Source organism: Sapajus apella, unplaced genomic scaffold, assembly GCF_009761245.1.
Source record: "Sapajus apella isolate SASKATOON/1434 unplaced genomic scaffold, GSC_monkey_1.0 scaffold10, whole genome shotgun sequence".
Classification (NCBI taxonomy): Eukaryota; Metazoa; Chordata; class Mammalia; order Primates; family Cebidae; genus Sapajus; species Sapajus apella.
Window position 1 is genome coordinate 18,173,959 of NW_022436950.1, and position 23,517 is coordinate 18,197,475.

The window sequence follows — 23,517 nt, forward strand, 5'->3', positions numbered from 1 at the left end:
CTTCGTTCGTTCCTTCCCTCCTTCCTTTCTTCCTTCCTTCTTTCCTACCTTCCTTCCTTCTTTCTTTTATCCCTCCCTCCCTGCTTTTCTTCCTTCTTTTTTCCTTGCTTGTTTCCTTCCTTCCTTTCTCCCTCCTTCCGTCCCTTCTTTTCTTCCATCTTTCCTCTGCTCCTTCCCATCCTCCTTTGCTCCCTCCCTTCTGTTTAAGTGTTAGCCAGTTGTAAGTCATGGAATACCATTGAATCCTCATATCAAATGCATTTTGCTTCCCAATTAAGTTGATTATGAAATTTATCATTTACTTAGTTATCCTGAAAGTTAGAAAATAATAATGATAATAATACATTGTATTGTACTATAACTATCTTCACTTTCTAGTAATGGAAATCAAGATAGCTAAGAAGTTCTAATCTATGAATCTTCTATCAGGGAGAGTGACTCATAACAGTTGAAATAATGATCTGTTTAAGTAGATCACTGCTATTCAGAATAAAGATGTGGGTTTTGATGACTTTTAATAGAAAGTCAGGGAAGGAAAATTACATTCTTCAGCCTCTTAAAGTTATAGAAAGGCATTATTTTTACAAATAACTTGTCTCTCTTAAAGGACAGAATTTTGAAGAGAGCTATTTGTATTCAAGGTTGTCTAGAAAATGAACAATTGTCTTCTTTTACTTTTTAAAGATAATCACTTATTGGCTTCCTTATTAAAAGCAGAAAAGGGTTAGGATTTTTCCATTGAAACTATGTTACAACACTTTTTATATTTTCTGTCTAGAAAATAGAAAAAGACAGAGGACCTTCTCACAGTTCTTTCTTTTAAATTGCTGGATATGGAGCTAGAAAAACCACCCAACCATCATATAATGTTCCTTTTAAAACAAAGAGTAGGAGGAAAGAGCTGGATATGGTTAGTGTCAACAGCAGTCATACCTGAATTCCACATTTCTTTCAACAAGTAAGAAATAACAGAAGCACTTACAACATCCAATAAAAACTCCCGAGAGTTTATGAATCTCCATTCACTCTCAGCTTCCGAGTTGACTGGCTTGACTCCTTTAATATTGCACCTACAGTAAGCAGATTTATTTTGCCACATTCCCTAATTTTATCTTCCCATGATGTAGGATCAGAATGAGCGAAGCTATCGTATAGTTCGGACAGCTGCCAGGAACACAGATATCAAAGGCCTGAACCCGCTCACTTCCTATGTTTTCCATGTGCGAGCCAGGACAGCAGCTGGCTACGGAGACTTCAGTGAGCCCTTGGAGGTCACAACCAACACAGGTAACAAGGACCACACAAACTCGCTCACTTCTGAGGCTCTTTTTATAATACAGGGTGAATCCCATTACAGTGAAATCTCTGGAGTTGTCTATAATTTTCGGTTAGGCAAACATTTTGCTGCAATGAACATTGCTTGAAATAAGTTACCCAACGTCTGTAACTTAGAAAACTTCATGTGATTTAGAGAAAAGCATTTTCGAATGTTATCTGATTTTTCTTTTGATATGAATGAAAAATGTTGCCTGTTTTTCTCTTGTTTTGAGCTTCCTATAAACCATGAAAAATGGGATTACTAAACTGACCAATTGAGGGTTGCATAGCTACCCTATATTAATATAGGGAATTTTCTCCCTGAGAAGATAAAAGAAGGGGCCAAGAATATTTTTTCCCTTTTTATTTCTAAGAATCATTTTAAATCAAGTCAGATACGATTTTTTTTAAGACCCTTTAGACAAACATATCAAATCTTTAAACATTGTGAGTTGGATTGACTGGCTGATTAAATTTAAAATGCTTAAAAGGGGCCTACCCATGAACAAACATTTGGTGTAAGATACCTCCATCCCATTAATTAATGAACCCAAATTGGGCCTGTTTGATGAAAAGATGATAGGGCAGAATTTTTGACCTCAGTTCAAGAAAGAAATTGTGTTCACAAATTATAAAATAAGCATAAAAAAAAAAAAAGCAGAAGAGAAAATAAGAGTTGAATTTGAAGGAGATTGACAACCGTTGAAATTATCCTGCAAGGGTACAAGGAAGAAGTGGCTTTTGAACCAGGCAAAAATGGGCAGGTTTTTGATAGCTCTGGGGGAAGGAGGTACATTCAAAACTACTGCCCTTTCTGAAATGTTCAAGGGTCTTTCTCACTAAGGAATACATTTGACCCTTTATGTAAGGGTTAGGGTGGGGATAGAAAAGAAAAGAAGAAAAACCAACAAATTATGTTTACCATAGGACTTAATGAGTCTTCTGTTTGAAATTCTTCATTCAGTTATAAAAGGATGCCTTTGTCTCGTTAAGGCTGTCTTAGAAAATGCCGTTGCGTGAATACTTAACTAAAAGCCAAAGAGACTGAGCATTCCAGTGACTTCAGAATGTTGAAAACTGTGACCCATTCAGAAGTTCTGCTGCTTAAGACTTTCCCAGAGGTGACCCTTGTGTAATTGTCATTCCCAGTGCCTTCCCGGATCATCGGAGATGGGGCCAACTCCACAGTCCTCTTGGTCTCTGTCTCAGGCAGTGTGGTGCTGGTGGTAATTCTCATTGCAGCCTTTGTCATCAGCCGGAGGTAAGCACTGAAGCCACTCACTGGGCAGCCCCCACCTTCCCAGTGTTTATGATGGTTTTTTTTCTCCTCCACACAAAGCTAAGCTTTTGATTGCGTCATAAACATGGCATCTACATCCCAAGCTTCCTCCTTGTTGCTTTGATCTTCCCACACCCCTACCAAAGCTGCTGGCTGCACCCTGGTGGCAGGCCTGACTGCTGAGAGGTCCGGAAAGACCCGGCTAATTGTAGGAAACAAAGCCGAAGAGCAGGCCAGTGGGAGATTTCTAGAAACTCTAAGCTGCCAGGTGTTACGTTTATCCCTCTCTTAAGCCCGGACTCACTGCCAAAGGCAAGGAAAAGCCCTATAAAACTTGGGCCCCAATTCTGAGCTCTGCCATTTGCCAGCTGCTACTGCATAAACCTTTTTGAGTCTTTATTTCTATTTTGTAAGATAGAGATCATCATTATCTTCCTTGAAGGGTTATTGACAGGAGAATTTTGATAAGCAAAATAGATAATACAGCACACAGGAGATGCTTCAGTGTGATGATACTGGTTAACAGTAATGGTCACTAAAGCAAAGAAATGGGTACTCCACATTCAGTCTTCCCCCAGGAAAGGCCATCAGCATTTCCAGAGAATCAATGGATTTCAAGAGAATATCCCTTGAGCAAATTGTGGGCATGGCATTGCTCTTGAAAATGAACCTAAACCACCTCAGTCCTTAGCCTCTAAATGCTCGCAATCTGACTTGATACTTAAGAAATAATCTAAGAAGGAGAGAGAAATAACAACAAACTGGCGGCACCTTCTTTTGAACCAGTTTTCTTTACTGTTTTTGCCTCCATTTACTTCCTCCCCCCGCCTGCCCAGAGGCTCCAGAGGAGTGCTCACGGATATGGGCCCCGCATCGGGGCCTTCTTTGTCTTTTGTGTGTAAGCATCTGCCGCTCCCCTGATCTGCCTCCCCATATACCATCGACTGTTTCACAAGATGGGGCTTTTGGTGAAATAAAAGGCTGAATCTGGGGATGTAAAAGGGATCCTCTTAAATATAAAGCTTTGCATTCTCTAGAACAGGGAAGGGATCCTAGGAAAGAAGTAATTCTTGCCCAAGGTTGTCACATTGGCATAGCAGTAGTAGCTGTGCTTGGCTCTCAGGCCAGTATCTGTTGCATTGTCCCTCTCTGCTGACTGATGATCTCACCAGTATCATAGCAATGCCTTTGGCTATTTCCACTGGCCTGGGCAAGCCAGCATGCTTTTACTTTCCTCTGATATACATTATAATTAGAGTGATGACCATATAATTTAGTGTGCCCGGAGAATACCCATGAGCAAAGATCTTTTGTTTTGTGTAATCCCAGCTATTTAGGAGGCTTGAGATGGAGTCTTGCTCTGTCACCCAAGCTGGAGTGCAGTGGCACAATCTCAGCTCACTGCAATATCCACCTCCTGGGTTTAAGCAATTCTCCTGTCTCAGCCTCCTGAATAGCTGGGATTACAGGCAACATACCACCATGGCTCATTTTTGTATTTTTAGTAGAAACGGGGTTTCACCATGTTGGTCAGGGGGCTTGAAGTCGTGACCTCAAGTGATCCACCCACCTTGGCCTCCCAAAGTGTTGGGATTACAGGCGTGAGCTGCCATGCCCAGCCATGTATTTAATGTCATGCCCCCACCCTCACCAAAGTGTCCTGGTATATAGGGACCAATTATATTCACTCTAATACAACACAGTATAGAACAACACATTCTGTATTGGCATCTATTTTTCATTGTGTTCATTGCTTTTGATGCAAAATCTATAAATAGCTATGTTTGATTAGAGTGATGAGTCAAATCTTGAGATGTTAAATCCACAATAAATTCTCATTCCTGTTTCTTTAATACACACACATGCAAAAATATATAGACATTGGCATACCCACTGTACTCTAAACAGCGGTATATCTCGGCCTTTGGAAACTTCAAGTTGACCTGCATAGAATTTAAATTCCCACTGTTCTTTCCTCCCCTGTTATTTGATTTTGAAAGCCAATTAAGATGGCCCTCTTTCTTTTACATTGCCATTTAGTTTTGTGTATGTGCACATGCTGTGCATATAAATGCTGGGAACCGTATGCATTAGTATATATCCATCTGATGGTGGGGAGCCGGGAGCAATATGGGGGAGTATATAGGAATTACATATGTTTTTTTATTTCATGATTACATATTCTTTTGTCTAAAATTTTACACTATACAGAGATAATCTTTGTTACTAGAAAATTAAGATGTTTAAAAGTTTAAAAACAGATACAATTCATTAAATATCTCCATCTCTAAAAATATTTGATAAAAATTCATCACCGACTGGGCGTGGTAGGTCATGCCTGTAATCCCAGTACTTTGGGAGGCTGAGGTGGGTGGATCACTTGAGGTAAGGATTTCGAGACCAGCCTTCGAAACATGGTGAAATCCCATCTCTATTAAATATATTAAAAAATTAGCCAGTGTGGCGGTGCACACCTGTAATCCCAGCTACTCAGGAGGCTGAGACAAGAGAATCACTTGAACCCAGGAGGCAAAAGGTGTAGTGAGCCGAGACTGTGCCATTGCACTCCAGCCTGAGTGACAGAACAAAACTCCGTCAAAAAAATTCGCCAAAAAAAAAAAAAAAAAAAAAAATTCAGCACCATAGGATGCTCAGAACCCCTCTCTGCAGAAAGTAGGTCTTGCCTGTGTCTGTCTCGACCATCTCTTTGAGTTGACTGGAAACGTTCTCTGGTTGTAGTCCAGCTTTGCTTTAGGCTTACTTGGCTTTCTTTGTTTTTGTTTTTGGTATAAATGGCCCTAAGTACAGCAGTCAAACTGGAGTAATGAGAAATAAGTCACCTCATTATAAGTTTCCTTTGGATGTTCTGCTTGAACACTGGCTTTGGTGAAAAGAAAGGAAAAGCATATGAAAATGTAATGCGGGGAGACAAGTTTATTAAAATCCGTGACTACGGAATATAGCATCCATAAGCTTGATGACTTAATTTCCTCTCTGCTTTTATTGATCACTTTATTATATAAGACTGGATTGATAGCAGCATGCATCGGATTTCCAATTATGAGTCCCCACCTTAGAGAATTGAGCCTGTCGAGTTACCTAGTGATGATTCCTGTCCTTTCTCCCCCATTAAAAAAAAATGTCACTTCTCAAGGCTGATAAACAGTGCTTGGTGATTGGTCCTCAATGGATCACTTTTTAGAAAATGAAATGTCAACCCCTTGCCCTCATATTGATTATTCTTTAGTGTCGGCCGTAAAGCTATCATGGGAAAGGCCGCCTGGAGCCAGGTAGCTGACAGGCTTGCAGCGGCTCTCACACACTCAGCCAATTCTTCTCCTCACGCAGGTTGTCTGCTCTGTTATCTTGGACTATAAGTGTTTAAATGGGACAAGAACAGGTGAACAGAGAGGAGGCAGGTAGTGCAGACAAAAGCCTGGCCCAGGCTTTTCGTGAGAGGACAAATGAAAGTAGTACATGGTACTCACGAAATAATCTTGCCAGACTTCAGCCAGTAGTATGAGAAAGCAACAGATTAAACACCCTAGCCTATAAAATCTGAGTCATGTCCTTTGCTGGGAGGACTGCTTCCTGCTTCTTAGAATCACCAAATGTTTATGCCAGAAAGGATGCTACAGACAGATCCCTTATGGGGGTCCCCTTGAACTGACTCCCACTCTGCTGATGGCATGCAAGATTTCTAAGGAAGTTGATGGACGGAAACTCACAGAGTGAGAAAAGTTTCAGCCCTTCTGATGACCTCAGAGAGAAAATCTACTTGGTGCTAATTTGTCATTTAAGAAAGAGGAAGCAGCCTCAGGCTCACAGTTGGTATCTTGCTAGTTTTTTGTTTTTTTTTTTTAATAGCAATCGTTTCATTTATTTCATTGTACATATTCAGTTTACACTGAGAAGCCTGAGCCTAAGGCAAGCCAGAATAATCTACAATTTTTTGGGTGAGATCTACATTTTTCTTCTGGCCAGCTGGAACATGTAAACATTTAGGATTGTGATGAAAGAATCAAACTACTAAATTTATAAAATACCTAAAATAAGATATTATACTAAACATACTGATTTATCTATATTATATATTTTTATCACCCACATTTATGTTAAACAACTTAATTTTATATTTTCTGTAGGCATCCTTGGTCTGTGTCTTTCTCGTCACTCAAGATATAATTTCAGAATTCTTTCGGCTTTCCAGAGCACATAATTGTACTTGTTATCTAGGTTATTTGAAGACACAACACTTCTTGTACCTCTGTGATGCCGTTCCTAGAAGTTTTATTTCAAACCACATTTGTACATTCTCTAGCAGCAACTCATGACTTCTGTATTTATATATTTACATATTTGTGATCTCCACAACATAACCGCTTTTCCATGGCAGTATTTCTACATTTACGTATTTGTGATCTCCCTCCACAACATAACCACTTTTCTATATTGTTTTTTAAAGTGATGTTTAAAAGGACTATTAACAATGACATTCTAAAATACAGTTGTAAGGTCATAACCTCCAGGACTGATGACTGAATGTATGTTAAATTTCTCTGACACCCTCTTCCCTTTTTTTTTTTTTTTTTTTTTTTTTTTTTTGAGACAGAGTCTCATTCTGTTGCCCAGGCTGGTGTGCAATAGCGTGATCTCAGCTCACTGCGACTTCTGCCTCATGGGTTCAAATGATTCTCATGCCTCAGCCTCTCGAGTAGCTGGGATTACAGGCATGTGCTCCCACGCCTAGCTAATTTTTGTATTTTTAGTAGAGATGGGGTTTCACCATGTTAGCCAGGCTGATCTCGAACCCCTGACCTCAGGTGATCCACCCACCTTGGTCTCCCAAAGTGCTGGGATTACAGGCATGAGCCACCACACCTGTCCCCCAAACAGTATTTTGTTATTCAAATATGAAAAACAATTTTAAGAAACGACTAGAATGCAAGAATAGCCTCTACTTCTTAAAGAATAGGTGGTGAGAAGAAAGTATTACTGATAATCAGGCACATGCTGTTTTTATACCAAACTTCTCATGATTGCTAGTGACACTGAGTTTCCATTTGTGTTAGGGTTATAAAGTACCCTCTTTTACCTGGATAAGGAAAGAGAAGTGAATTAATTTTAAGAAAAAAAAAAAATGAAGTGGTTATGGCAAAATTTATTTATGTATTAGGTACTGGAGGCTAAAAAGATGAAACAAACAAAGATCACATGGCAAGTTAGTTGCTGATCAGGACAGGAATTCAGCTCTCCTGACTTCCAATACTGGAATAGATATATTATTTTAATATCTTCTTAACTGAGAAAATTGACCTACATAAAAAGCTGACATTGGCAGTTCTAAGCTTTCTCCGAAGCTTCAAGAGTCTGCTACGGATGTTGGTAAGATTTGTAATCTGTGAATTAATGTGCAAGTCTATTGCACAATATAAAGTCAGAGTTTGCAAGTTAGTTTTCTCTTCCTGTTGAAGGTTAAGATTTTCCACTGCGGCGCTAGGAGTTCACGTAGTGCGAAAACAATTTTAATGCTAAAACTGTATCTGTCTTTCACAGTGCCCTAATTTCCTTCCCTGGAATATTAGGATCGCATGAAAAGGACAACACTTTTAGCCTTAATTGGCCCTGATAAAGTAATGTAAATTCACACAATTGGGGGCAGATAGTACCTCGGGAACATTTCTAAACAACTTACGTGCAACCATTTCAACATGCTGCTCATGAACAACAGTTAGAGACCATTCGGTGCGAGAACAATGACAGCATAAAGAAGAGAAAAAACAAGAATGGCTTCTATGAATCTTCATAGGCGATGCCATTCAATACTGGAAAGGGACCTCCTGGAGTCCTGCTAGTTACATTGCTTTATCTTTAATATGCACTTTAGCTGAATAAATTACTTACCTTTTACTAATTAGTCTTGGAACAGTGAACCACATCAATGGAATCTGTCCACTTGACCAGAAAAGTTAGTAATTTAGTAAAAGCACGGTTTATGTTGGGCCCCTGCCTTGCTCCCCCTCTCTGTTTTGTTTGTTTTATTGAATAGTCAAGGTGCCAGAACAGCACATTGGTTGAGAGGGCTCACGCTGTTCTGCAACAATGTCTGTTAATACCCCTATTACTGCGTCCTTTGGACTGCAGGAGGGTTTAGTTCACTCTTTCAAAGTTTCACCTGCAGCGTGGGACCTTTTCTATCACTCCTGAGGCTAAAACGGTCCATGTTTCCTTCTGGAGCATTCACTTACAAATATTCTACTCCTCCCCAATTTTAATCAGCTTGGCCACATCTCCATAGTTAGAAAACCTGCAACAAAGTTTTCCTTCTGCCATTCAGGCTATCAGCCTCAGATGGCAGCTTAGAGTTCGCACTCCTTCAGGCAGGGTGGCTTCCTGCAGGCTGGTTGCCTCAGTAGTCCATGGGCTTTATTGCCTGGGATGATAATGGGCCACATTGTCCTACACTGAGCCAAAGCAAAAGGGCCATCAGGTGTTAAAGGTAGAACAGGACGGACACAGGCATTTTTGTTTTCCAGGTATTTTTAAAAAGCAAACAGACTACTATTAGCCTTTGTACAGTCATCCTTATGGTTTTTTTTTTTTTTTCTCCAGCCATTTCCTGCAGTCTTAAAGGTCTTCTCTTCCAAATAACTATCCATGTAAAAAATCTCATTTAAAAACACACCTTCACCACTAATTTAATTCCTCCTTCTATGTTTAGACGTCTGAGGAAGGGATGGGCGTGTCAACCTTATAATTAATGACCCCTGTCATTTTGTATTTCCTCTGGCTTTGCACATAATGAATGTGCTTGATGTAAAACAGATAAACACTTTTCCTGGGCAGCTTCAGGCCATGAGTTTCTGTGGTATATGCCAGGTTTTTGTTTCATTGACAATTTAAAGTTGGTACCAAAGCTTTCTCGCTCTATGCATTTTTTTCCCCTTCTTCAAAGGAAAGAAATTCAAATCAGTATTCGAGATCTTAAGTGGTTTGAAAGATATACTTGTAATTTTAGATAATGCTTTTAGGAGCTCTGATAAGACACAATCCTTCAGGCTGGCAGGACCCTATCACACCCTAGGGACCCAGCAACGGCATTTTCCTGACATTAAATGTTATTTTAGCAGTCCCTGACCTAACGATCTTGTATTTTCTTTCAAAGAAGGGAAAGGATGGGGTTGGAGGGAAAGGAAGAAGATTGGAGGAGAGTTCATCTTTTATAGAAAGTTGTTTGGCTTCAGGGTATTTAAACCTGTTTAGTTACTTTTATGAAGCAATGGATTTTAAGAGCCATTGAATTGATTTTAAGTGAATTTACTGATATAAAATTTAATGCTACTTATAATTAACTCTCACCAGGTATCCTTATGTAACTACTCTCCAGTAAGAGAGACCCTGTGAAGTAGTGGGCTGGATCAGGGCTTCCACAAAGTCCTGTACTTGCTAGGAGAGCACGTGGTGATCCTCCTGCTCCCCACCCCAGCTCCACGTCCTCATCTACAGGGAAACTGAGTGTGTATCTGTCTGCCTGGTTGCTTTCATGGGGTTGTCATGAAGATGCAATTAAATAATAGACCCTGGCCGGGTGCGGTGGTTCACACCTGTAATTCCAGCACTTTGGGAGGCTTAAGTGTGCGGATCACTTGAAGTCAAGACTTTAAGACCAGCCTGGCCAAATTCTCTACTAAAAATACAAAATTAGCTGGGCATGGCGGCAGGCACCTATAGTCTCAGCTACTCAAGAGGCTGAGGCAGGAGAATTGCTTGAGCCCAAGAGGCGGAGGTTTCAGTGAGCGGAGATCATGCCGCTGTACTCCAGCCTGAGCAATAGAGTGATACCCTGTCTCGAAAAATTAAAAATAAAAAAATAAAAATAGACCCTTTGAAAAGTTAAATGCAAAGGAAAATGCAAGCTTATGATTTGGGACTGAAATACCGTATTTCACAGTTAGCTGTAGTCACTGGGGTCTCTGTTTTGCTAAGTTTGTTCCTGCTTTGCAAACAGTTAGTGGAGGAGATAATATATGAGATGAGAACCCTTTGAAAAGTTAAATACAGTGTAAAAGTGCAAGGTATTATTATTTGCCAGGGAATTATCCACACGGAGAAACATCTGTAGGCTCTAAGGGTCTGATTGCTGAGCTGGTTCCTGCACTGCTGACAATTAGGAGAGGAATGTGGGAGGGAAGCTTGGAGCATGTGACCAGGATCCGCTGCCTCTCTGGTTGCACTGCCTGGCTCCTTTAGGTTCTCTGTTATTCATAATCATCTGCCACTCAACCTGTTCAAAGTATGAAAGTTCGGGGTATGGGATTTTAACAGGACCACACTGCTGAGACACCTGGCCTTGGGGGAATGTTTCCTCATCTCAAAGTCTGTTTCTTTTTCTGTAAGAGCCTTACGTTACCATGTCTTTGAAGCTCTAAGAAAACCTAAGATGTAAATTCCAGTGTAAATTTTACATTTCTGACAGAAACATAAATGTATACATTTTATATACTAAGTTGGTTTCAACTTCCCATGCTTTAAGCAGCTGAGTTGATTTTCTGATTCCTTTAAGTGATATTCTCCTGACTCAAGAAATATATATATATATATATATATATATATATATATGTATGTATATATTCAAGATTTTTAATTCCCAAGGCTTGAGTTGATTTTCCAGTTCATATAAAAGATATATATATTCCTAATTCAAGATTTATATGTACTAAAGATTTCTAATCCACAAAGCTTTATAACAAAGCCGGATTTACACTATTGAAAGCTGCAAGAGCAGAATGCCAAGTTTAAGACCATGCACCGTTTTACTGAAAGCTAATTAGGCAAAGCAAACCAAAGCTTCTCATTTTTACCCTTGCTCGTTTTTTACAAATTAGGGAACATAATTCAATACAAAGCAAATACTTACTTCTCAACTTTTTGTTAATAAGTTGGAAATTTGTATGCAGCAACTGAAACCAATCACCACAAAAGTATTGTTTTAAGAGTATCATGTAATGTGATAATGAATTTCTGTGGTAGTAGCTATCTGGTTATAGCAATAAGATTTACTATTACCTGTCACATACTGAACATTGTTGCCATTTGATTTACACAGAACTACCTGTGGAAATTTAATTTAGAATGTATATATACATACAAACACACATATATACACGTACATAAATATAAATGGAAAAAATAGCCAATCAAGTTATCTTCAATAAGATAAATTTCCTGAGAGATTTGAAATTATAATTATATTAAAAAATATTCGCTTTAATCTATTGTAAGACACCTGAGTTTAAAGTTGTGGGTCAGAGGTGTCTCTGACAGCTTGAGCTTAAAACCATGACTCACTACCCGGATGACAAGTTATTTCATCTCTTATAAGTCTCAATTTTGTCACCTCTGAAATGTACATAGCATACCCGCCTGACTTACAGTAGCAAAGAATTTGTCTATGGCATGTGTTAAAGCTTGTGTGTTTGAGGAAAATAATTATCCTTTTTAAAAAATTTTAATAGACGGAGTAAATACAGTAAAGCCAAACAAGAAGCGGATGAAGAGAAACATTTGAATCAAGGTACAAAAAATTGGTTTACAAATAGTAGTTTTAGAGCATGTCTCAATTTTCTGGTTTAGAAATGTCGAGATAGTATTTCTGTGACTATGAATGTTATATAATATATCCATTATCCCAATAACGTACTTCCTGGGTATCAAAGTGAAATTGGCAATTTGGATGGTGAGATTAAAGATGTGGGGTGAGGTAGAGAAGTTTCTTCACATTTTTCCCTTTGCCTATTTTATCTTATACCCTGAGAAAGTATCCATCTAGCTGGCTCATTCTTGTAGCTGGGTGGCAAGATTAAATGGGTAATTTTTCTCATATAAACTAAAAATTCGAGGAGGAGGAAAAGTATAAGAAATGTAACAGTAATTGCTACTTCCCAGGGAATGGCTATATGTGATAGAGAGTTAGTGACTGTCAGTAAATGTTTAGCGGATTCTAATTTTGCTGTTCCAGAGAGGTCAAAGAAGACATTCAAAGAAGTGGCTCTAGAGTGACTTAAGCAAGGTAGAAGACTTTTAAATGGACATTGGTTGGTGACTATCCAGGAGAGCTGTACACTAGAACTTTCTGAGAAAACATTCTGTATCTGACCTGTCCAATATGTAAGCCAATAGCCACACATGCTATTGAATGCTTGAAATGTAGCTAATATGATTGAGGAAGTGATTGTTTAATTTAATTTTGCTGATTTATATTTAGATAGCCACATATGACAAGTCACTCACATATTAGTGCAGAAAGATAGAAGAAAGGCTGGCAAGGTGCGGTGGTGACTCACGCCTGTAATCCCAGCACTTTTAGGAGGCCATGGTGGGTGAATCACTTGAGATCAGGAGTTCGAGAACAGTCTGGCCAGCATGGCAAAACCCTGTCTCCTGTTCTTCACATGTACCCCAAAACCTAAAATGCAATAAAATAAATAAATGGGGGAAAAAAGAAAAACAAAACCCTGTCTCCACTAAAAATACCTAAATTAGCCAGGCATGCTAATGCATGGCTATAATCCCCTAAAATCCCAGGTACTCAGGAGCCTGAGCCACAAGAATCACTTGAACCCGGGAGGCAGAGTTTGCAGTGAGCCAAGATCCTACTACTGCACTCCAGCCTGGGCGACAGAGCCAGACTCCATCTAAAAAAAATAAATAAAAAAAAGAAGAAGAAAGAGAGGGACTAGCAGTAACAAGACCCATCTTGCAGATTTTCTTGTCTATAGCATATAAAGTGATGTGGGATATGGAGTGTCTAACAGCTTTCCATTTGTTCACCTCATTTCCTCCTAAAACCATTTTTTAAAATTTTTACATGGGATGTATGTTTTTTTTTAAAAAGCTGATCTATTAAAAAGAAGTAGCCAGAAATTGCCAGTTTAAGGAGCTCATTCCTAACCGAGGGTGCTGATATGAGGATGAGGCTTGAAAAGTCAAAGGGACTGGGCCGACTGGTGTCCTGCCTACTCTGTACCCAAGTGCCCCCGCAGCTCCAGGAGGGAGAGCTACAAATGCCAGGACAAAGCTTTTTACAATGACTTCTGTCTCTTGACCCAGGTATCTGTCACTGGGCTGCCTCCCAACATATCTAAATTTAGTTTATGAGTAGTATGAGTTATGGCTGAATTGCACTTTCTGATGTCCAGACCATTCACAGTTAGGCTGCAATGGTTATCTCCAGCTGAAGCTTTCCGGCAAACTTGAATATCTTTGCTTATGACACCTCCTTTCCAAAATAGAAAAGAAGTGGAGGTCCACTACAGTCTGTATTCTCAAACCAACCAGCTGATATTATCCTTACTGTCTACTTTAACTTAGATTTAATCTGATTTTGTTAACTGTCGGTCACATTAAATTCATCCAGACATCGGGCAAAATGTGACATCATGTGGAAAGAGCTGGTTGAAATTAAAAAGCTTCTATTTTCTTCCCTAAGGGAGGATAACTGAAAGTAGTGGATAGGACTTCGTACAAAGGCAAAGGAGCTATGAGCAACTGCATGGGACAATAGTATTCAGCTAACACAATCCAAATTTCCTCCACGGGATGGGTTGTTTTAAAAATCTTGTCCTTACAGTGTGAAGACATTCCAGGAAGTCAGTAAAGCTACAGTCTCTTAAGTATCTAACAATTCTTTGTTTACCCACTAATGAAAACCAGAGCAAGAATGTAACCATTTTTCCTATGTCAAGACCATACAGCTAACTTGACTTTTCCTATGTTTCATAATTTTAGACCTAGACTACCTATGTTTATTAGTGGTTCCTGAAAAGTATTTTCAGCCAACTTATCACGTTTATTACTTAGGTGTAAGAACTTATGTGGATCCCTTTACGTACGAAGATCCCAACCAAGCAGTTCGAGAATTTGCCAAAGAAATTGACGCATCCTGCATTAAGATTGAAAAAGTTATAGGAGTTGGTAAGTGTCTGAGGGTCTGTCTGCTAATGAGTCTAATGAGTCTGTTTTCTTGGTGGATGTTAAATATGTGTGTGGATTATGTAAATGTATTTGTGTGCATATATGTGTGTATATACATGAAATTTCCTTTTTTCCAATATAAAATATGGTGTGTTCTAAAGAACTCTAGTACAAATGTTGATTTTATTCTTAGAGAAAAACAATGTGATCTGAAATCAGAATGATTGCATTCAAAAGATTCACTCTGTTTCTTATGGATTTGGTGTAGGTTTCTTCATTTAGCATTAGTTTTCTCTACTAAAATGGGACTAAAAGTAATATCTGCTTCAGGGTTGCATGGAGGATTTTGTGAAATAATCTATGTAAAGCACTAGCACAGGACCTGGCATGTAAAATGCACTCAAGGAATGTTAGCTATTATTCTTTCATCTTGAATGTGTTTCTGGTCCATGGTAACTTCTTTTTCTCTCCCAAAGGTGAATTTGGCGAGGTATGCAGTGGGCGTCTCAAAGTACCTGGCAAGAGAGAGATCTGCGTGGCTATCAAGACTCTGAAAGCTGGTTATACAGACAAACAGAGGAGAGACTTCCTGAGCGAGGCCAGCATCATGGGACAATTTGACCATCCGAACATCATTCACTTGGAAGGCGTCGTCACTAAATGTATGTGGGTCATTCCTCTTACGAAGCCAAGTTAGAAGTTACTGAGGAATTAAACACACATTTTCTTTCCAGGGAAATGACAGATGGCACAGACCCACTGATTGCTAATAGGAGGAAATCAGTGCAGGACAAGTCATTAATCTTGTAGTCAGCTCTAAATGGGTCCATGGTTTCAGCTGATACCCTGTCTCCAAGGCAGCTTGTGTGAGATTTTAGGGAAATTAATATTGCAGATTTTTGGTATGCCATGCCATCTTTCAGATATTTGCTAGGCCAAACTGATTGTCATAGGGTAGGCACAAGCAGATGGTAAGCAAAATAAAATTTAAGTACTTTTCCTATAAAGCACAACAAAACCTGGCCACACCTTGTGCTGGAAGCTTCGGTTCCAGATGCAGAGAGTGAAGCTTGGGAATCTTTATTATACTGGGGGATTTGCTTGTCTGCTCTGCCTGATTTATGACTGTTGCAGTTCAACACCTATTTACAGTAACACCTGGTTGAACTTTCCTTTTTTAGTCCATTAGCATTCGCTGAGCCTGTGAACCACACTTCAGTTAAAATGCAACACAGCTCAACAGATGCATTTTGTGAAGCAAACCCTCAATACCTCTGTAAGGCAGGCTAAGACCAACTTATAAAGTGTCACATGGACAGTACAGCTGAGGCAGTTCCTGTTGTGGTGGCTCTGTTCCAGGATCCCTCATACACACTATAATTACTACAAGTCAAGGATCTTGTAAGCCTGGGGCTATGTCTCCTGGAAGGCCAAGTCTTTTCTTCTTTGATTCAAGGTGTCTGTGGAAAGCATCTTCAGTCAGCGTGCACAGAGTAATGACAATATAGCCATCCCGGTAGGGTGCAGCAGTTGGAGGAAAGTAGGTTAAAGAGAAAAACTGATGCTGGGTACAATGGTTCATACCTGTAGTCCTAGCTACTTAGGAGCCTAAGGCAGGAGGATCACTTGAGCCCAGGAGTTCGAGGCTGCAGTTGAGATGGGAAAGTTCCCTGAACCCCTCATGGAACTTGCAACAGGGTGTGGCTTGTTTTGCTTGGCCACCAAGCTCAGACTTCTTGTTGGAGAGGAAGCACACAGGTTAGCGCCTGCAGGAGCCTTGGTGAGCAGTTGCCTGTGACTTCTGGAGCCCTAGAGGGTATATGTTGCAAACAATGCTCTTTTAGCAGTTGTCATCAGCAGGTGGCTGTTAACCAGCTCAGTGGAGAGTCAGGGTGACAGCTTTTTACACACTCCCCTCTTAGTATCTGGGTTCCTGTCCATTGTCCAGGAAGAATCACGTCACATGACTTGAAGGATGGTAAATGTGGAGGTTTTATTGGGTAATGGAGGTGGCTGTCAGTAGGATGGGGAGCTGGAAAGGGGGTGGAGTGGGAAGATAATCTTCCCCTAGAGTTTGGCTGTCCGCAGCCAAACGGTCATGGTTTCCAGGCTTCAGGGTAGGGCCTTTGTAGGGGAACCATCCTCTTCTACCTAGTATTTCCTTGCCTCCTATTCATGTCATAGTGAGCTATGATAGTGCCACTGCACTTCAGTCCAGGCAACAGAGGCAGACCTTGTCTGTATTTAAAAAAAAAAGAAAAGAAAAAATGAGACATTAGGCCTGGGGGAGGTTGCTAGTAGGACACAAAGTACAAAATCCTTTCGAAAAAGAAATGAAGTGGTTACTAAAATGGGAGCGAAAGTATACATTATTCAGTTCAGAGATCCTCAAACTTAAACATAAGTAAGAATCTTCTGGAAGACTTGTCAGGACAAGCCTCCTCCTGAGAGGTTTGATTCAGCAGGTGGGGTGTGGCCCATAAGTTTGCAGTTCTAGAGCACTCAGCACAGGTGCAGTCAGTGCTGCTGGTACAGGAAGGACACTTGGAGAACCATTGGCCTGGGGACAAACAACGTGCATACAAGCTCTGCTGCTACTAAAGCTTGTGACCTTGGACTACTCGTTCAATCTCTCTGTTTTGGTTTTCTCATCTGTAAAATGGAGACAAAAATAGCATTTGCTTTATAAGGTTATTCTGGGGATGAAATAGAATATTTAGAGTGGTTAGCACAATAGCAAATTTTTTCAAAACATACCTCTTATGTGTTCAATGATGCTATTATGTCTTAAGAAGTAGGTACTTCTTTCCCCCTCTTCAGAATCTTTAAAAAAAAAAAAAAAGGAACCTTGGCGGAAGGATATATAATTTTCTGCCTAAAGTGAGGACTATAATTAGCATAGAATAGCTCTATTTGCTTTTTGAGATTAGTTTTACAGACAGGATATCTTTCTGTTGCCTGTGGCCTTCAGGGCCGCCCAGAGCCCTTCACTACTTTAATTAAAAGATAACATTCCCTTTAAATACTTTTGCAGGTCCATTTTCTAAAAAGGAGGCTCTGTTCAGCTTAGGGTGTTTTTCCTGTCGCAGACAGTGATTTTCATAGCACCTCTGCAGAAGAGAGAAGAAACAGGGGATCTTTGTATTAAAGTCCCACTGCGCCTCTGAAACGCGTAGCTATTACAGCTGTAACTGTTATAAACGACTGGATGCATTTGCATAATGCAGTTGTCACTGAATTAAAATGATTTAAAATTTCTATTGGAGAAGCTATCCCCTTCCCCCACCCCTTTCCTCCCCACTGCATCCCTGTGTGGTGCAGGGAAGAAGACCCCTCCATCCAAGAGCCCAGCCCAAGTCTATTTTATAAGCCCCTCTGCTTATGGAGACATTAATCTTTATTTCTCTTGTAGAGCTCATAAAAGTTCTGACAAATGGATACTTTTAATAAACAGAAAAAGGAATGTGGAAAAATTGTGAAGATGGTGCCAAGAGTCCAACTAGGGAGGTGTGAGGGTGAAAGGGTAGAGTGGAAGCGTGTGAATTCATTACCAGCAGTTACTTGAGTAACTTTTTTAATTGGCAGGAGGACCGTAAATTCTCTGTAAATTCTCTTTTAGATCCTCTCCTGTCGTCTCCACAGCTCCGGAGGGATCTGGTGAAATGCAAGGAGGTGTTAGTGCACAGCCATGAGAGGCTGCCCTTTCTCATTAGTTGACAAAGTATCTTTTGATGGAGGCAGGTTGATTAACACTCATTTAGACACATTTGTTCTGTCAGAAGACTATGGTCACAAGCTGGGCTTGGTGGCTGGTGCCTGTAATCCCAGCTACTCAGGAGGCTGAGGCAGGAGGATCCCTTGAGCCCAGGAGTTCAAGGCTGCAATGAGCTAATACCACTGCACTCTAGCCTGGGCCACAGAGTCAGACCCTGTCTCATTAAATAAATTATATATATATATATATATATATATATATATATATATATATAATTTTTTTTAAGTATAAGACCATGGTCACACAGGATAAAAGAACCTGATAACTAAGCATTTCCTATTTATATTGATAGAGTATGTGCAGGCATCACCCCTGTTGGCAAAAGGAAAAGACATAGAAATGGTTTTACACATCCTTTGGTCTGCACCAAGATTCCTACTTTTTCTGCCAGCCTTCTTTCCTCACTTGAAAATAAAATGTCCATGGTACTATTTTATTTTTTATTTTCTTTGAGATGCAGTTTCACTCTTGTTGCCCAGGCTGGAGTGCACTGATACGATTTTGGGTCACTACAACCTCCTCCTCCCAGGTTTAAGCAATTCTTCTGCCTCAGCCTCCCAAGCAGCCGGGACTACAGGCGTTTGCCACTGCACCTGGCTAATTTTTGTATTTTTTAATAGAGACAGGGTTTCACCATGTTGACCAGGCTGGTCTCAAACTCCTGACCGCAAGTGATCCCCCTACCTCGGCCTCCCAAAGTGCTGGAATTATAGGCATGAGCCACCATGCCTGGCCAGTGGGAATATTTTTGATGTATCAAACTGATATTTTATTTTCTTCCACGAGAATATTTTAAGGACCTGTTTTATCCTTAGGAAAAAAAAAAAAAAAAAGCCTAAAGATTCCAACCCTTCACCCCCCAACAATATACCCTTTAGAAAGAAGGAATTTCAGACCTTGAGCCCATTGCTGGTGATCAAGAAAATAAAGATTGGTTCTTATGTCCCAAAGTCCTCAGAGAGTGGACTTTAATGAAAATCTTGTTTTCAACTCATTCCTCTCAGAGCTTAAAATCATTTTTATTTCTTTGCTAAAAAAAGGGGGGGTGGGATGCGGGGGGAACAAGGATCTTCTGGTATTGAATTTAAATTCCTATCTCACATGAAATCATTTACTGAACCTTTCCTGTGACTGTTCTGGGTTTTTTGGTTTGTTTTTTGAGGTAGGCAGTTTAAGGAATCAATCCAAAGCAAGTTTATTCATAGCTAGGAAAAGTGAAGAAAGTCTATTCCTAGCTAGGGAAAGTGAAGAGAAAGGACAGAGCCCCTGAGCTGAGCAAGACAGCGGAGAGAAGATTACGTCATGCAGGCTTGGTTTTAAGATGTGTCTGAGGCTGGGCACGGTGGCTCACACCTGTAATCCCAACACTTTGGGAGGCTGAGGGGGGTGAATCATGAGGTCAGGAGTCCGAGACCAACCTGGCCAACATGGTGAAACCCCGTCTCTACTAAAAATACAAAAAATTAGCTGGGCATAGTGGCAGGTGCCTGTAATCCCAGCTACTCAGGAGACTGAGGCGGGAGAATCGCTTAAACCCTGGAGGTGGAAGTTGCAGTGAGCTGAGATCCAAGAGCCACTGCACTCCAGCCTGGGCAACAGAGTGATACTCTGTCTCAAAAAAAAAAAGTGTCTGGGTAAAGAAGTATTGCAGCATAGCTACTTCTCCCTGAAAGGTGGGTTTCTCTAAATAAAGAAAAGAAGTTTATCTGCCTATTGACTTCCATAGCTTCTTACAAGTGGCTCTTCTGGGGACAAAATACATTAATTATCCTAAAGATTATTTTTGCATTGAAACAAGCCTTCCCATTTATCATTTTCCCCTTTTGCTTGAGAGAGCAATTATCCATTCATGTGCTCCCTGGATACCAGAGACCACTTTAGTTAAAGACCTTGTCAACAAGCCACCCAAAGGGTTAACCATCCAGATGGAATTTAAACCTACTCGTCCTTTTAATATTTCATTCCTAGCGCCCCACAGCTGAGGCATAAGCTTGGCTTGTTTTAATTAAATTAGATCACACAAGACAGGTGTCTTGGCAGTAAAATTGTGCGCAGCCCATTTTTATCTCATTAACTGCAGTGCTCATCAAAGGTTTGTGTTTTTCTTTCTGAAAACTCTAGGTAAACCAGTAATGATCATTACAGAGTACATGGAGAATGGTTCCTTGGATGCATTCCTCAGGGTATGTGACTAATTTATATTAAACCCAAGAATGTTGCCATTTTGAAAACTCCTAACAGAGTCCTTGCATTCATTCTGTTTGGTTGTATTCGTGGATTTTTTTTTTTTTAATGGGGCAAAGAAGAGGAGAAATGGAGAATGATGTGATTTTTAAGACTATTAAATAATCCATGAACAACGAGGGTGGTTTTTGATTTATTCTTGTAATATGGAGCTGTTTGAACCATAGATTCATTACAGTTGGATAATGTCCATGTATCACAGGAAGCAAACCTAGCTCCTAGGGTACAGTCTGCTAGTCAGTTAGCGACTTTCGTCAGAAAGGCCCAAAAATAATATTGAAGTTTCATTGCATACCGGATACAGAGATCCAAAAAGATCCAAGTAATAAATGTTTGGTGAGAATTAATTTGGCTTAATGCTAATGGGATTGTTCCTCGCTCCTTTTCTATGCAGAAAAATGATGGCAGATTTACAGTCATTCAGCTGGTGGGCATGCTTCGTGGCATCGGGTCCGGGATGAAGTATTTATCTGATATGAGCTACGTGCATCGTGATCTGGCCGCACGGAACATCCTGGTAAACAGCAACTTGGTCTGCAAAGTGTCTGATTTTGGCATGTCCCGAGTGCTTGAGGATGATCCGGAAGCAGCTTACACTACCAGGGTAAGAAAGATTGGTGACATCGGGGCTTTCGCGCGGGTGAAACTGTTCCTCTCTTCTCACTTTGCCATTGAAACCCTTTGTGATTTTTTTTAAAAAAATTTAAGTTTTCCCATCCCTTGAAGCCTCTTCATATTCCTGCATTCATTTTTAAACCATATTTCCAAGAAAAGAGGGATTTTGAAGCTGACTCTAGATGTATGACCGTATTAACAGCCACAAACTAAAAGGAATTATCTTTCCCTCTATGGTTTTTTTTTTTTTTTTTTTTTGAGTGGGGGGGCAAAGTGCTAATGAACAATAAGATGGTGTCTTAAATAAAAAGCGAACTGAGAAGCAAGCATTAAGGATCAGTTTAACACAACAAATGATCAATTACTAAGAAAATCAAATGGTAGCTTTGCTTATTTATTTCATTTTTGCCTTTGTACTTGCCTGCCTATCTTCCTGCCTCTTTCTCCCTTTTTTTTCTTTTTGGTTTTAGATTTTGTATTTGCCTTTTATCTATTCTTTTAAAAAATCCTTATTCCAAATGAGACAAAGCAATGTTTCTGGTTGGTTGGCTACAAATCTCAGAACAGATATACAGGATTTATAAAACATTTATATCATGCAAGGTTTTCTAGTATCTAATGGCCTTCATTTTACCACTGGTAGATAAGCGGGGATTAGGACACAGTTAAGAGTTTTAAGTACACAGTTAATGGCTGTGCTATCTTAGCTTGACTATCTGAATATAAAATACTAATGGAATAAACACAGAATCATAAAACAGTTATTGGCCATTAACACTGACACTGTTAAAATCAACACAAAGCTGACGGTTACCAGCCATTTTCCCCCTTTAACTAAAACTCCTCGTTTTGCATCTGCAATCCCAAGCAATGGAGGGTTTTTGTTATTGTTTGGTTGGGGAGCGGGGAGTATTCTATTTCTTTGGCTCCAGTTTTGAACCTTATGCCTGTCTTTTTTTGAATTCCAAGTCCATTCATTTAGAAAAGAATACATCTTTGTGAATGTTGAAGATCTTTTATTTGTTCCCAGTAGTTGGAGAAAGAAAAGTTAAAGGAGACTTCTAGAATGATACATTTACATAGATAAAACCTTAGCCAAATATTTAAGCAGCAGGGAATGCAGCACAAGTGTCCTTCTGTATGTAACAAGGATGAATGCAATACCCTGGGTTTTCAGAGTCTACTGCAATGTATCAGAGCAATTTCCAGTACAATTTACTGTCCTGTTTAGTAGCCCTTCCTAATAAAGCAAAGAACGTTTTTAAATGATGGCCCTGGGAATACCTCAAAGGTCTGAATTTGCCTTGAATTAATTTTCCCAGGGCGAACTCTAGGACACTGAAAACTTGACTGAAAACATCTTATACCTAAGCATAAACAAGATATTTGAGGCAAGAAAAAAAAGGGCATTTTAAAACTTTTCCAGGGTAATATTCAGTTGCTTTACCATTTTACAAGTTTCTTTTAAATTTAATAGCAACTAAAATCCTACCCTTACTCCATTGAAGTCGGTAATAGCTCTAGTATTTGGTATTATTTGGCTTTCTCTAAATGCCTGTTCAGCTATCATCTCCCAGCTATTTGGCATGTTTCTCATGCTGTATAAGGGGAGGTAGACTTGTGTGATGGATAGAAGCGTTCGCATTTGAATTCCTTCATTCATGAGTCCTGAAGCAACATTAAGCATTGCCTTCCTTTGTGCTCCTGGGTGAGAGAATCCAACAAGAAATCAGACAAATGTCAGATACATATCCACTGATATCCCGTGGATAACATATATTTTGTAAAACCTGAGATTTCTTTTTTTCTAGAATATTGCCTTAAGCAGAGCTCAGATCATAGGTAGGCTTTAAAAACATCATTAGATTACATAGTCACTTCCCTGTGAGCAAAGAAAACATATGAGGAGAACTGTCTTAACCTGGAAGACTTGAGTTAAAACGAACAAGTGTCTTACTGTTTTGAGAGCTGTCTCAAGAACGCTGTTGTCCTGCTTGGCTGGCAGGAACTACATTCAGATCTAAAATGGCACATCAGCGATGTACTTAAGGAATAACTTATGGCTCGAATGTTCACAGGGTGGCAAGATTCCTATCCGGTGGACTGCGCCAGAAGCAATTGCCTATCGTAAATTCACATCAGCCAGTGATGTATGGAGCTACGGAATCGTTATGTGGGAAGTGATGTCGTACGGAGAGAGGCCCTATTGGGATATGTCCAATCAAGATGTAAGTCTCTATGTTCTGCAATCTATCTTTTCACAATGAGATTCAGAAAGTTCTGCATTACTGTATGATGGAGTGAGCAGGGGGTT

General features: G+C 39.8%; 1 protein-coding gene across 2 annotated transcripts in view; it reads left to right on the forward strand.

Annotated features, from left to right (window-relative positions):
* Window positions 1-23,517, forward strand: part of EPHA4 (EPH receptor A4) — a 157,330-nt gene that overhangs the window by 118,288 nt on the left and 15,525 nt on the right. For both annotated transcript variants that reach the window (XM_032278047.1, XM_032278048.1), the window contains exons 7-14: window positions 1,128-1,287; window positions 2,467-2,578; window positions 12,112-12,170; window positions 14,456-14,569; window positions 15,046-15,231; window positions 20,466-20,527; window positions 20,983-21,192; window positions 23,282-23,431. In XM_032278047.1, the coding sequence (XP_032133938.1) occupies window positions 1,128-1,287; window positions 2,467-2,578; window positions 12,112-12,170; window positions 14,456-14,569; window positions 15,046-15,231; window positions 20,466-20,527; window positions 20,983-21,192; window positions 23,282-23,431 (1,053 nt within the window). The remainder of the gene's footprint in view (window positions 1-1,127; window positions 1,288-2,466; window positions 2,579-12,111; window positions 12,171-14,455; window positions 14,570-15,045; window positions 15,232-20,465; window positions 20,528-20,982; window positions 21,193-23,281; window positions 23,432-23,517) is intronic.